Source organism: Lemur catta, chromosome 4 (assembly GCF_020740605.2).
Source record: "Lemur catta isolate mLemCat1 chromosome 4, mLemCat1.pri, whole genome shotgun sequence".
NCBI lineage: Eukaryota > Metazoa > Chordata > Mammalia > Primates > Lemuridae > Lemur > Lemur catta.
The window spans coordinates 77,991,455-78,005,733 of NC_059131.1; the positions used below are offsets into that span (position 1 = coordinate 77,991,455).

General features: G+C 35.8%; 1 protein-coding gene across 1 annotated transcript in view; it reads left to right on the forward strand.

Annotated features, from left to right (window-relative positions):
* Nucleotides 1–14,038, forward strand: part of MRPS9 (mitochondrial ribosomal protein S9) — a 54,815-nt gene extending 40,777 nt beyond the window's left edge. Inside the window, exons 6-11 of the mRNA XM_045550331.1 lie at nucleotides 2,856–2,941; nucleotides 3,780–3,855; nucleotides 6,612–6,780; nucleotides 7,752–7,860; nucleotides 11,141–11,310; nucleotides 13,758–14,038. Coding sequence (XP_045406287.1) covers nucleotides 2,856–2,941; nucleotides 3,780–3,855; nucleotides 6,612–6,780; nucleotides 7,752–7,860; nucleotides 11,141–11,310; nucleotides 13,758–13,849 — 702 coding nt within the window. The 3' untranslated portion in view covers nucleotides 13,850–14,038. The remainder of the gene's footprint in view (nucleotides 1–2,855; nucleotides 2,942–3,779; nucleotides 3,856–6,611; nucleotides 6,781–7,751; nucleotides 7,861–11,140; nucleotides 11,311–13,757) is intronic.
* The last annotated feature ends 241 nt before the right edge of the window (nucleotides 14,039–14,279 follow it).

Here is a 14,279-nt window from a genome sequence, read left to right on the forward strand (position 1 = left end):
CACTATGCTAAGTACATGCTTTACATATGTTTTCTTATTTAAAAGTATGGAGTGGGCTTAACAAGCATTATGTGATTTGATGGGTTACAATCATCAAATTGTAAGCATTTGCCCTAAATAAATAGAATTCACCATGTTTAAAATCTGACATATACTTTTCATGGATCATTTTCTCTTCCATATTTTTTCTGATTATTTTACTTGTGCCATTTATAAATTAATATGAATCTAAATATAATACTAGAAGGAAATGGCATAGTGGGAGAATATTTGAAGCAAAATATGGACTTAAAGTAACAATTGTTCTCTTAAGTCCTTGGAAAATGATGATTAATTTAGCAGCCTAAACTTTGACCTAAAACTTACAAACAAGGCAGGTCGATTATTGTTATTATAGTTGCTTTGGTTATTCCAGTAAATTAAATAAGCCCTTATAAGCAGAAGAGGATATCTTATTACTGTTGTTGGTGTTCTCTTAAGTTCATACATTCATAGCTAGATTTGAAAGATACACCATCCCTAACTTTTGCACTCTCCAAACCTTAGGAGTCTGGCCGCGGCAGCTGAAAGCTTGCTGCAGTTCCCCAGGCCAGAGCACCCAGGGGTAGCAGCAGTGTGTCTGCCGTCTGGCCTGCTGACGCTGTGCTGGGTGCACGGTGCCATGCTTTTTGCCCATGTCTATCCACTTCATACAAGTGGGGAGGATTCATTGCGGGGCAGGAGGGGGGTGTCTTTATTTTACTCATTCAGAGCATTTGAAATTGCTTTCTATTAATAGAAACAGAGGTGCATAGAAAATTTTCTATATATTATCCAGTTGGAGTCACACCCAGTATTTTAGCCTTTAAAAATAAGTTAAAAGTACCCAAACCACACTCAGTGAGGCTTACCAATTCTTGGGAGACAAATTGTAAATATCATTTTAAACTGAGTAACAGGTATATATTCTATATGTGGATGGTTCGTGTTAGTTCTTGCTTTTTTTTTCAGGGTAGATGGTTGGGTTTTTGTTTTATATCGTCAGATACATTCCTCTGCTGCTACAGGTGATGGATTTATACTTGGGATGTAGTTGTAGGGACAGTTACACTTAATATGGATACTAGGATTAAATTAACTTTGGCCCTGTACTATTGCGTTGAACTAGATTCTCCATAGTTCTCAAACTTCAATGCACATCACTCAGAGGCATTGTTAAAACAGATCCCCGGACCCCACCCTAGAGGTTCCTCTTCAGCAAGTCTGGAGAGGGGTCTGAGAATTTGCTTTTCCAACCAGTCTAGGCTGGGGTGCTGCTGGTCTGGCGACTGGACCTGTGGAACTACTGAGCTAGAGTGGTGGATTCACTTTCAGTGTGAGATACTCATGGCCACCGTTAGAGTCTAGCTCATCCCCAGTTTTATAACTTCTAAGTGTTACTTTTTTTCTTTTTCTCTCTGCTTTTTCTTTTCTCTTCTAAGCTATCAATTCTACTACCCTTAATGAAAAACAAAATAAAACAAAAAACACTCTTTTTCCAGCCAGAAGGAATGAACTTTTACATCTTTATTCATTGAGAAGTCCTACCCATTCAGTATCTATCTCTGCTCTTCTCACCTATATTTATGTCGTAGAAACCCAAAGGCTCTGTCTTTACATCCTCTTTTCTTTTCTTCTCTCTCTTTTTTTTTTTTTTTTGCATTCTTTTTCACCATGAGAGAAATGGATTCCTGAAAAGAGGTTGCAAAATGAAGATAGTACTAAAATGCAAGCGCTAGCAAATACAGTGACAGTGGTAAAGGAATATTTCTCCTCTTAGAACAAACTTTATCAGCAATATTATGATGTAATATAGCTGTCTAATAAGAGCACACAAAAAGTTGCCCCCTAAACTTGAAATTATTAAAGCTATTTGAGATGTGGATTGGCATCTCTATCAGTAACAAGGTGTTTCTTCTGACATTAATGATATTGGAGCTATCATGATTACCAGAAAAAGGGGTTATTTATGTCATCTCTAGCTCATCCTTTTAAAATGCCTATCTGTTCATTAGGTATTAGTACAGTAGGTCATATATAAATTATAAATGAATAAATACAAACATATTGGGTGGTAGTCCTCAAAAAATTATCTGCTTAATGAAAAATATTGGGAAGACCATTGCATTATTCTGCTTGTTGTAAACTCATTGCCTGGAAACTATATTTTATTAATAACCCTATTGCTAGATTACTGCTTTTTATAAGTCCTAACAAACTGGTGAACTTTTTCCTACTTTCATTGCAATTTAACAAGTGACACTCATTCACAGATTTTGTTAGAAAGTAAATTAACAGAAATCAAATAATGAAAAAAATATAATAGCTCTTTAAGACACGAACTACATGGTGAGGACTTAAATATTATGTAAATATTAAATGTTAGATTAGTTCAGCTATAAATACCATAAATTTTACTGGGTAATTCTCCAAGTTTAAACTGCATATTGCCATATAAATTAAGATTTTTCTTAAGGAAATTTTTTTTGTTCTATTTGTGAAACTCTAAGGAAAATACAGGGTTTTTGTTTTTGTTTTGTTTTTTAACCAGCCGCACTGAAGTGGAGTTGTAGAATTATTTTAAATTCAGTTAAAGTTAAGTGTGCAGTGATATATGATATAAACTTCTCATTGAAATTACTCTACCATTTTTTAGTTTGAGTGAGAAATAGTATTATTAAAAGCATTTTCAGCTTTATTTACTCTGCAGCTGGATTCTCTGAGGAGGCCACATTAGAAATAGGACAACTCACAGGGGAAAACTATAAATTATATCATGACTTATAATGTTCCATCTCTCTTATTTTAGCATGTACTGTATATTTTATTTGCCTTAGGACATATATGGAAAGTTACTCAAACTAGAAAAACAACAAAATCAGTTGCAAGCCAAAGATCTACTTCCAGAAAAAACTGAAACGAAGTAAGCTCTTTTCTTGCATTAAAATATATGTAAAATTTGAACTAAAAACATGCTACTTATTGCTGTTTTTTAGGCGTACTTAAAGCCTAAAATTTGTTTAGTATTTTAGCATTAATTATTAAAGTTAGTGTTCAAAACAATAAGTGATTTGTGTTTGGGAAGAAACAAATACTGAGGTCATTTTTATGTCATTAATCCCAGATTGATATATTATTACATGATATTTAATTACTATATTTGAGATGATGTCCTCAGAATGTTCATGTATATAGCTGCATGTTTATTTAGCATTTGCATGCTTTAATTTTTTTTTTTTTATTTCGTGGTTTCTGCTTCTATTGAGCAAACAGTGATAGATCAGATCCACCAACTACAGCAATCTGTGTTAAAAATTTTGTCCTACTTATTCACATATTTTCTCTTACTCAAAAGACATATGTCTTTGAGTACACCTCGTTTAAGTTGTAAATGCACTCCTACCTTTTATTATCTTAGTCCACTGACAGGTTAACTTTGTGTCTATTGCATCTCCTTTGAAATAAATTATACAGGCAAAAATTTAATCTTTATGAAATCTGGCAGCTTTTAATTTCGAATGAGTTCCATAGTGGCATATTTAACTCTTTAAACAAAACATTTGCTAGAGTAGGTGTCTTTTCTAAAGTAGATTGAGGAAATGGAATAATATTTTTCAAAAATAGCTTACTTGGATGAAATTACTGCTATGTAATATAAAAATTTGTTTTCAAATCATGAATTCCTACTCTATGTGGGATCTTTTGTGATATAACTAATTGCATGGTTAATTAAAAAGAGAATATATGTGATATTTTAACAGAGACCTGATTGGCAGCAGATGGCTGATTAAGGAGGAACTAGAAGAAATGTTAGTGGAAAAAGTGTCAGATCAAGATGTGAGTAATTAATCTTTTTAATTTAAGGGGACCTGTGCCATAAGAATGCAGACAACTGCTGTATTTAGGATCCTAATAGTAATATTCCTCAGTGGCAGGTGTTCCTAAGGCAATTTTTTTTTCTTTTCGTTTTCTTTTTTTTTAAAAAAAAAAAAAAACACATTCATTGTTGCTTTCTGCCATCGGAGGACCTTATCTGTGGATAGGAAGGTGACTTGTCAAGTTTCCAGATCCTCCTCTTACAAGTGCCCTCACGTCTCGTGCCAGTTGTTTTAGGGGAGTGCCGCAGATGTCATTTTTAATCTCTTTCAGTAAGGCCAATAACTAATTTTACAAGCTAATGATAAGTGTAAGGAGCCATTACAGGTTAAGTAGAAAAGGGATGCAGCACATGGTTACCTTCATGCAATGTGGTGCTTCCTGCCTTACCTTGTATGCCCTGTCTGTAAGGTCAGTGGTTTTTATCTTGGAATGTACAAGCCACCTGTATCAGAATTGCTTGGAATGCTGGTTGCAAATTGCAGTGCCCTAAGCCTCACCCCAGACCTGGCACAGAATCTCCAGGGGGGTCACCCAGGAATCCATGTTTTTAACCAACTTTCCAGGTAAATCTCATACTCTATAATAAATTTGTGTCCCCTACTTTAGGTCTTCACTGTGTTCTTATTTTGTTAAATGTTCTACTATATCCCAATATTATCAGAGGAAGTTTGATGTTTTAAATATTTTGATGTTCTAAGTAGATTACTTTCCAAGATTGGAGTATAGATAAATTTCACAAATTGTTCCAAGAAGGATTTTTTTCCTTCCATGGCAGTGGCTAACATTGTTAGTGTCTTGTCACCACATAATTTTTTTTTCTCATTTAACATATTAGAGAAATTAATGATTTGGAAAAGTTGCCATTTACTTAAACAAAGTGTCAAGCATTTGGTTAGTGGTAGATCTGTAGTTATTTTCTAATATCCTACCTGCTAAGTATTGCTTCACTTAAATCTAACTGAAAAATCTCTTTGCTTCTTCACTAATGTATCATTTTATTGTTTCCTCTGTTTTCTGGCTGTGAATTTTGCAGCTCAGGTGGGTTTTTTCCCCCCCACTTTGGAAATATCCCAAGGACTTTAATATGGAAATGCAGCTATCAAAACAAAACAAATTATATATGATAATCTTCCATATTTAGGGTAGTGGGTATCAGAAGAAATCCTGAAGTTTATGGCTGGTATCAAGATGAGGGAGAAGGCCAGGTGCGGTGGCTCACGCCTGTAATCCTAGCCCTCTGAGAGGCCGAGACGGGTGGATCACTCAAGGTCAGGAGTTCGAGACCAGCCTGAGTGAGACCCCGTCTCTACTAAAAATAGAAATAAAAATTATCTGGACAACTAAAAATATATATAGAAAAAATTAGCCGGGCATGGTGGTGCATGCCTGTAGTCCCAGCTACTTGGGAGGCTGAGGCAATAGGATCGCTTAAGCCCAGGAGTTTGAGGTTGCTGTGAGCTAGGCTGACGCCATGGCACCCACTCTAGCCTGGGCAACAAAGTGAGACTCTGTCTCAAAAAAAAAAAAAAGAGAGATGAAAAAAAAGATGAGGGAGATGATGGTGGTTAGTGGCTTCTTAAATTTTAGACTTGGTTCACAAGCAAGGTTGTGTCCTACCTGTAGTGCCCCTTTGTAGGTACAGCAGTAGTCATTGAGTGTGTGAGGTGGAATTGAGAAAATAGCTAAGCACAGAACACCTAAGCAAGTGACTGGAGGGGACGCATGGAGCTCTGTCAGCCTGGCACCATAGGCGGCCAAGTGTTCGACCCTTACTTAGAAAATTGCCTTCCCTTTTATTATTACGTCACAGAAAGTTGTATTTGCAGCAGTTCTTTTACTATTAATCTTACTGGTGAGACTTTTAAATATTTCAAACTGTTAATGTCAGATCTTTACTATAAAGGCAGCAGTGACTAAGATGAGTATGATTTTTACGGTTGGCAAAAAACATAAATAAGGAAAACTGGGTTTCACAATCCGTATTAACTAAAGATCTCAAGTAGTAGTTGTTTCCTTCTCCATAAACACTTTAGAATGATTATTCTGGCTTCTAATTTTAAGGGGTTAATTCCAAGTTGTTTACTTTCTAATCACATGTTCAAGAACTATTAAAAAAAATGCACAGAGGAGCAAGGATAATTTATTTCAAGAGGTTGCCCTTTAAGTCAAGTATCTCTTGAATTTTTAAATAGCTTGATTGTTCGGTTTTAAAGGAAATCATAAACATTAAAGTAACACAGCTTGAACAGCCAAAGATATATTTGCCAAATGTATTATGAAATATAATTTAAGAGGTACATTTTCTCAAAATCAAACTCTTTCCATTTTACTATACATAACTTACTGGAAATTATTTATAAAGTTCCTCTTGATACGGTTGTAATAAAAGAGTGTAAATTACACTTGAAGATCATCTAAATACTTTTTGAAAATGAATTGAAATCTCAATTTCATAATCATAATACAGAGAAATTGATTTTTCTTTGAATGATAAATCTCTTTGTTTCTTGAAAGAAAAGATTTTGCACTAAAGATACACAGGAAAAGTGATGCATCTGCATGCTGTTTGAAAAGCAGCATGAAGATGCAGAAGTGTCATCCTGTCAAAATTCATCAAGAAAAGCAACATTGGAAAGATCAAGTATGCAAAAATAGAAAAAATTTAGCAAATGCAATTACACTTGCATCTTCTAATGAATTTTTATTGTCTGCAGCATATGCAGTTCATTCGGCTGCTGGAAAAGTTATTGACATTGCAGTGTGGTGCTGCTGAGGAAGAATTCGTGCAGAGGTTTCGCAGAAGTGTAACTATTCAATCAAAAAAACAGCTGATTGAACCTGTGCAGTATGACGAGCAAGGAATGGCCTTTAGCACAAGTGAAGGTAATGACATTCCGTGCAGAGAAAATAAATTTAGTGAAGATTGAAAAACTACAATTATTTTTATTTGCTGTTGCTCTCTGGTATCCATTTGGTTTTTCTATTTATTTATTTATTCATTTATTTATTTATTTTTGCTGCTACTGCATTGGATTTCCTAATTTTTAATAGACTGTTGAAGTTTTTAAAAACTGAACCTTACAATGTCCCAAGAAAAAATGTGGATGCATACCTACACGATCTTATTAACACTTTTTATTTTTATATATCTATATTAAATCTTTTTATTTTCATATTTTATACCAGTAGAATCCATAAAATATATGTAATAAAAGTTTCTTCTCAAAAAATGAAAATGCTCAGTGAATCTGCATGACAGATACAACCATATAACATCTGAAAACTTCAGGTCCTCAACTCACATTTTCCTTGTATATGTTCAGAGACATTTGACATAGTCCAACTATTAAGAATTGACCTATTGAATGATATATTTACAACTCTCAAAAAATTTAGTATCATTCCTTTGTCATTTTTAACAACCATAGTGTTTTCAAAGAAATGTGACCATTCCTGAATATTTCTTTCATTTCTACCAATTATATTTCATCATACTATTCATATATTTCTAAGAGTTATATTATTAGATATATTCCTATTGATTATAAAAGAACATTATGTAAATTGGTTGTGTTTTTTTTTAAGTAAGGTGAATAAATATGAATTGGTTGTTGAAACTAATTTAAAATCATTGTTTCTAAAATGGAATTGAAGAACAAAATTACCTCACAGTAAGCTTTATTATGTCTGTTGTGATGTAGTTTACCTATTTTCTTTGTTTGGTTTATAATAGTTATAGAACTTTCCTAGGTAGAGTATTACATATTCTAGGAAAACAAATTGTAGGGTAGTTTTACCTGTCTCACAGTACTGGTCTTCAAGATTTTTACTAATATGAATTTTATATTTTTAAGGTAAAAGAAAGAGTGCAAAAGCAGAAGCCATTGTTTATGAACATGGAAGTGGAAGAATAAAAATAAATGGAATTGATTATCTGCTTTATTTCCCGGTCGCACAGGACAGGTTTGTGTTTGGTGTTGGTTTTGATTTTTATTTTTAAAGGAAATATATTAATACTTTATAATACATCATCATCATGTAGATGGCTTGCAATTTTCTATTTGTGTTTGTCTGGATGATTATTTCTCTTTACCAGTGTAACATATTAAACTAGCTAAGTGGAAGGTATTTTTTATGTAGCTTCCAGATTTTTAAAAAAGCATCTCTAGAATTCTTCATTAATTGACTTGTCCTCCTCTTTTCATCAGATCCTACTGGAATTTGAGTATTCTTAAATTTACCTGATGTTCTAAAATGTAGACTATGCCAAAGTGTAAGAAAAGGAGTTTCCCACCTTCTAGTTTAGGAGTGGGTGTGCCGAAAACAAAACAAACACCACGAAAACCAACCTTAGGTTTTATAGGTGACTTAAGCCACTAGGTAAGGAAAAGTATGAGCAGATTTCTTGTGGTTTTTGTTTTCCTGACATAAATATTAGAAAAAGTCTGCTTTATCATTTTGGGTTTTTTTTTTTTTTTATTCAGGGGAGCGTGATTGTATATATACAGAGCAAGCAAAGAAACCTGGCATTTCTGAGTTAAAATAAGAGCTCATCAGGCTTTGCTTAGTTCCCAGTGCTAAATACAGCAGTTTTATTTTTTAAACTTTGTATCCCATGGAGAAATAGACATTAATCATAAATAGATACTACAGTTCATCTAATCCTCTAAATATACTCATCTTAAATCTCTCTGTGAGTAGCTATATAAAGGCCTCTTCTTGAGGCAGTTACATTTTTCCAGTAGTTACTGTCATTATCCACAAGTAACAGAAGTTCAGTATGATTATTTCTTCCTTTCCTAATCCTTCTCCTGTTTCGTGAATGTGTTACAGTATTTAAGGTTAAAAGGGCTAAAGCTATTCTGATCCCAATGCTTATGTAAGGCAAAGAGGACCCTTCTAATATAGTTTAAGCTTCTATACAGAATAATTATTGTAGGAAATGTGTGTTTGTTTTATTTGTGTGGAGGTCTGTGTCAAGAAGTATCCCACTCTTTATTTAAGATGAATTAAACTAACTCTGCTATTACCCTCACGGGGAAAGGGATGGAGGAAGCTCTTATTTCACTCAGGAAAAGCTAGAGAGAGACCCATACTACAGAGGATGTTAATTTCAGCATTGGGAACTGCAGAAGGAATGACATTTGACCGGTCACCTGCCTGTCAATTTATATTCAAATATAACACCTGATGATTTAACAGCAAGTCTCTATTATGACTTGATATCACAATTAAATTATATCCTTAGATCTTATTTTTCAATTTGAATTCAACAAGCATCTGCTAAGGATCGTCTGTGTGCCCAGTCTTGTTCTGGGTATTGTGAAGATATCAGAGCTATTTAAGATATGATTCCTATCGTCAAGAAATTTCCTATCTAGTTGGGAGGCTTAGGACTAGTCTTGGTGGGCATGGGCACCCAAACCCTCTCATCATCTGTAAATAGTTGTAGGGATTTAGGGCAGGATCGGTTCAGGAGTTTACAAGTCAGCAGTGAAGTGACTGTTGACCAACAGGAAGACTAATGAACCAGGAATCGGGGATCTTGATTTTAGGTCTCTGCCTTGTCTGTCTAACACACAGTTAAGTGGGTTAGCGACATGAAGTGAAGTTACAGGAGAGGGTTTTCTGGACATTCATTTCTTTGGGAGCTGAAACACTTATCTGTCTTAATTCCTAAAATTTTAAGATTCTCTAACAAGTAATTAAATTAAGAAAAAAATAGATTTCATAATGTATACTAGACGTATATCAGAGTAATGGAGCCAGACTGGTTAAAGTAAATGCAATAGTGGAATTAGATTATCGATCTCTAAATTTTCTTTTCTTTCTTTTCCTTTCTTTTTTTTTTTTTAATTTTTAAAAATTTTTTTCTTTTCTTTTTCTTAGAGACAGAGTCTTATTCTATTGCCCAGGCTGGAGAGCAGTGGCACAGTCATAGCTCACTGCAGCCTTGAACTCCTGGGCTCAAGTGATCCTCCCATTTTAGCCTCTCCAGTAGCTAGGACTCCAGGCCCCTGCCACCACACTAAATTTCCTTTAGTTATGATGATATGGTTACTACATATAATAGTGCTGTTTTTATAACTTATAGCTATTTTTTACTTGGTTTCTTTGAAGCATTTGTTGAAAAAGACAATATAGGTTTGTTTTTTATTGTTGTAGGAATTGTCATCCTTGTAGAGCATTATTAAAAATTTTAGTTTGCTGTTGTGTTTGAAGGTCATCTTCTGTCCCTCTGCATGTGATTATTTTGTTAGTGTAATGCAAAGAGTAGCACTTGAATGTCCTGTCTATATCCATCTCTCGGCTTTAACTGTGTTATATTAAGCTTTATTTTGGGTCTGAAAGCTACAATATCAGATAAAGTAAGCAAATGCAATGTAAATGGACTTTTCTAAATCAAAGTTTAGCAGAGATATTAAGGCAAAATCAAAGTGCTTGACAAAGGTGATGGTAAACATCATACCTGGCACAGAAGTGGTGTTCAATAAATACTTGTTCAGCTGAGCGAAAGAAGGGCAAGGCCACATTCTGTCTGTGTTGCTTTCTCTGTGGTGCCTACCTGAGCCCCGTGGGCACTCACTGACCCTGAGGTAGCCGGCCAGACTGAGGTTGTCTAGGGTGTCACCTGGCTCCAGGCTGACAGCAGGACCCTGCAGCTTAGAAAACTGTAATAGGAACATGTGTTTGAGGGGAGCGGGTGTTGAATGTGGCTTTAGTGACTTTAAAAACTATTTCAAGTTGAGCATTGTACACTCACAACTACATTATCATATACTTTCTTTAATGAATCCAAATGGCATTTGATAATTTTGGGGGAAGACCTGTTAATTTTATGTCTGATTGTTGAATCCAGAGAGGTTATATTCTGTTGATTTAATGGCGTGTTCCAACCATAAGACTTCTTTACCAGGTTATTTTTAAGCCTTGCAAAGTTCTTGTGAGGTAAAGGGGATCAACAGACAGTAAGGCAGAGTGTATTGCTTGCTATACTCCATAAATAAGGTTATTGCTATACCGAAGAAAAGAGAAATAAACCTTACAGCTCTCAGCAAAGTGTTCTAAATGTCAGAAATATCAGTGTTTCTGTGTCTTGGTGTAATGGATTGATTGAGAAGTATGAAAAGTATCACACTGGCACGCAGAATATGGCTCTTATAAATATTCTGAATGTCAACTGTTTATATAATCATGTACCTTTACAGTCAATTTAACCACATTTACTTATGATGTGCTTTAGAGAACAGTTGATGTTCCCTTTTCACTTCCTTGACCGACTTGGAAAACACGATGTGACCTGCACCGTCTCCGGGGGCGGGAGGTCGGCGCAGGCTGGAGCGATACGCTTGGCGATGGCAAAAGCCTTGTGCAGCTTCGTCACTGAGGACGAGGTTGAGTGGATGAGACAAGGTATGAGTAGCTGGGCCTGATACCAGCTGCAGGTGTTTATCTGATTCTTGTACTACTGACCTGAAATTAGTGAGGGAATACTAAGTTAAACACATAATATTTGCAGTTTGCTGCCTGCTTCTTTCATGCTACAGAACCATAACAGTATTTTTCAGGTTTGATTTTTACAAAGTGAACTTGAAGTAGAAAAAGAAAAGCAGGGCACTCCCAGCGATGATTATTTGGGCCCTGCTAAAATGTTCAGTCTCAAGGTCAGGCAAAGTTTATTTTGGCCTTAGTGTATAATGTTTTGTCCAGCTTAAAAAGCTCTTAGCTCAGGTGTGTTTAAGAAACCAATTGGTTGTTTTTATTTTATCATAGAAATTTGTAGTAATTGTTTGGTTAATGATAAAGCCCTTAGGACTTCTTTCCAAATTATTGGGGATTTTCATTTTTCCAATTGTGATGTTAATTTGAATTTTCTTTTACCTCACTCTGTGTGACCCTTTCACTTGTGTGTGTATACAGGAGTCCCTGCACAGTATGAAAAAGAATATGTAGTCAATTCCTAAATTAGGGTACTTCTTTAGCATTTGTAATAAATCAGGGAGATTCAAGCTGAGGATTATCTTTGTGCTATTTATGAAAGGAAGAAAGAAAGAACTGTGTGTGCTATAAGCCATCTATGTGGCCGTGGGCAAGTCACTTAGCTCCTCTGTTTGCAAGCTCCTCTCTGGCCAAGTAAGATGGTCTCCATGCCCCCTGCCCTCCAGTGCGGGCCCCTGGGGTCCAACATAAGCACTGTCTATGGCTTATGCTACTTAATTTTTTAAACTTCTTAAAAATCCATTTGATTATAAGCAATTTGCCATACCTAGTCATTAAAATAATTTTATAGGACCTTACTAAACAATTCTGCTGGATGAGCTACACACATGAAAGGAAAAAAGCATTATTACTTACAACTTAAAGGAGAACTTAGACAAGTCTTTTCTGTATTTTGTCCAAAATACTGTTGTTTTCTTCTATGCATGCCCTTTAAGTACAAGTAAGTGCAAAAGTTTATGGGTATATAATGGGTGATGGAAGTTTTCCTTTGCTGTATGGCCATTAAAAGACCCCTAGTAAAATATCTAAGCCTTGCATACAATGAAGAGAAGTGCTGCATTGGAAGAGTAAAAAAGACAAGGAAAAACTATGGTCTATTTATATATTTATAAAAGCAATTTACGAGCTTTCTCATCAGCAGTATTCTTGGTATCTGTGGCCTTTACTGACATAGTAGGGCTCCAACGACTACTGGGGTGCTCCCATGTGGACCACATGCTAACAGTAACTCAGCAGTTGCCTAGAAACATAGTAGCTTCTGATGATTAGGAGAGTGGAAGTTTCCAGTTTAAACTGACATTATTCTTCTATAACAGTGGTCCCCAACCTGACACCAAGGACTGGTTTCATGGAAGACAATTTTTTCATGGATGGGGGCATGATGGTTTCAGGATGATTCAAGCGTATTACATTTATTGTGCAGTTTATTTCTATTATTATTACATTGTAATATATAATGAAATAATTATACAACTCACCACAATGCAGAATCAGAATCAGCAGGATCCCTGAGCTTGTTTTCCTGCAGCTAGATGGTCCCATCTGGGGGAGATGGGAGATAGTGACTGATCAGACAGGAGGCAGAGCTCAGGTGGTGATGCGAATGCTGGGGAGCAGCTGTAAATACGGATGAAGCTTCGCTTGTTCACCCACCACTAACCTCCTGTGCGGCCCAGTTCCTAACAGGCCACGGACGGGTGCCAGTCCAAGGCCCGGGGGTTACGGACCACAGTTCTAGGAGAAAGTGTGCATGCTGTGAATACAACTCTAAAACTTATTTTTTTAAGATTCTGAAACAAAATACCAAGTAATATTATTATTACATAAATTAGAATAATAAAAGTTTCTTTTCTCATATGTTTGACAAGTCATATTTGTATGTGTATGCATCTTCACATATACTGTGAATATATGGCATCTGTGTACTTCCTCGTACTGCACCATACAATAAATTTTTCATCTTTACCTCTTGTCTCCATTAAAAGTTTCACCTCTGCAATAATAAGGATGTCGGGTGAGTTCTATTACCAGTGAATAGTGACTGTCCACACCAGAGCAGCTTTGTCGTAAGTTGAACGAGTTTAAAAACCAAAAAAGAGTCACAACTCTTATAAGGAAAGTAGATTCAAATAATGTCACTGGTATATGTCTCAGAAATTGGAAAAATACTCTAAAAGAGTGGAGGTAAACTGCTATCATGAGATTTATACCAGGCTGGTAAATTATTATGGATCTGGTTGCTTTCTTCTAGTTTTTCTCTGACAGCAGTACCTATAATAAATTCATGAGGTTTACCTGCTTTTCTGCTTGGCAGCGTGCATTTTCCGTGGTTCCTAAAGGCTTCTCTTTTCATGCCATAGCTGGACTACTGACTACCGATCCCCGAGTCAGAGAACGGAAGAAGCCGGGCCAAGAGGGAGCCCGAAGAAAGTTTACCTGGAAGAAGCGCTGAGGGCTTTTTCACAGGAAGAGAGGAGGAAGAGCTGTATATATGTGCCTGGTGTGTGGCAGACACACAGTGAATAGTGGCTGACCCACGTGAGGGTGGCACTATCGGAAATGTTTTTTGAGTTGTGAGAAGACTTATTAAATGCTGCTTTGTAAAGGTGACCTTTTAAAAATAAAAAAAAAGAAATGTGAACACATGGAAGCAGAGTGTGGAATGACGGGCACTGGAGAATCAGAGGGGGGTGAAGGCGGTGGGTGATGGGAGGTTGCTGGGAGGGTACAGTGTGCACTGCTCCAGTGGTGGGTGCATGAAAGGCTGTGACTTCACCACATGCAATATAGCAGTGCAGCAAAATTGTACTTGTACCCCATACATGAATTTTTTTTTAACGGAAAAAAAACTCAAAAATGTATTTTCTTTATAAGCTTTATAA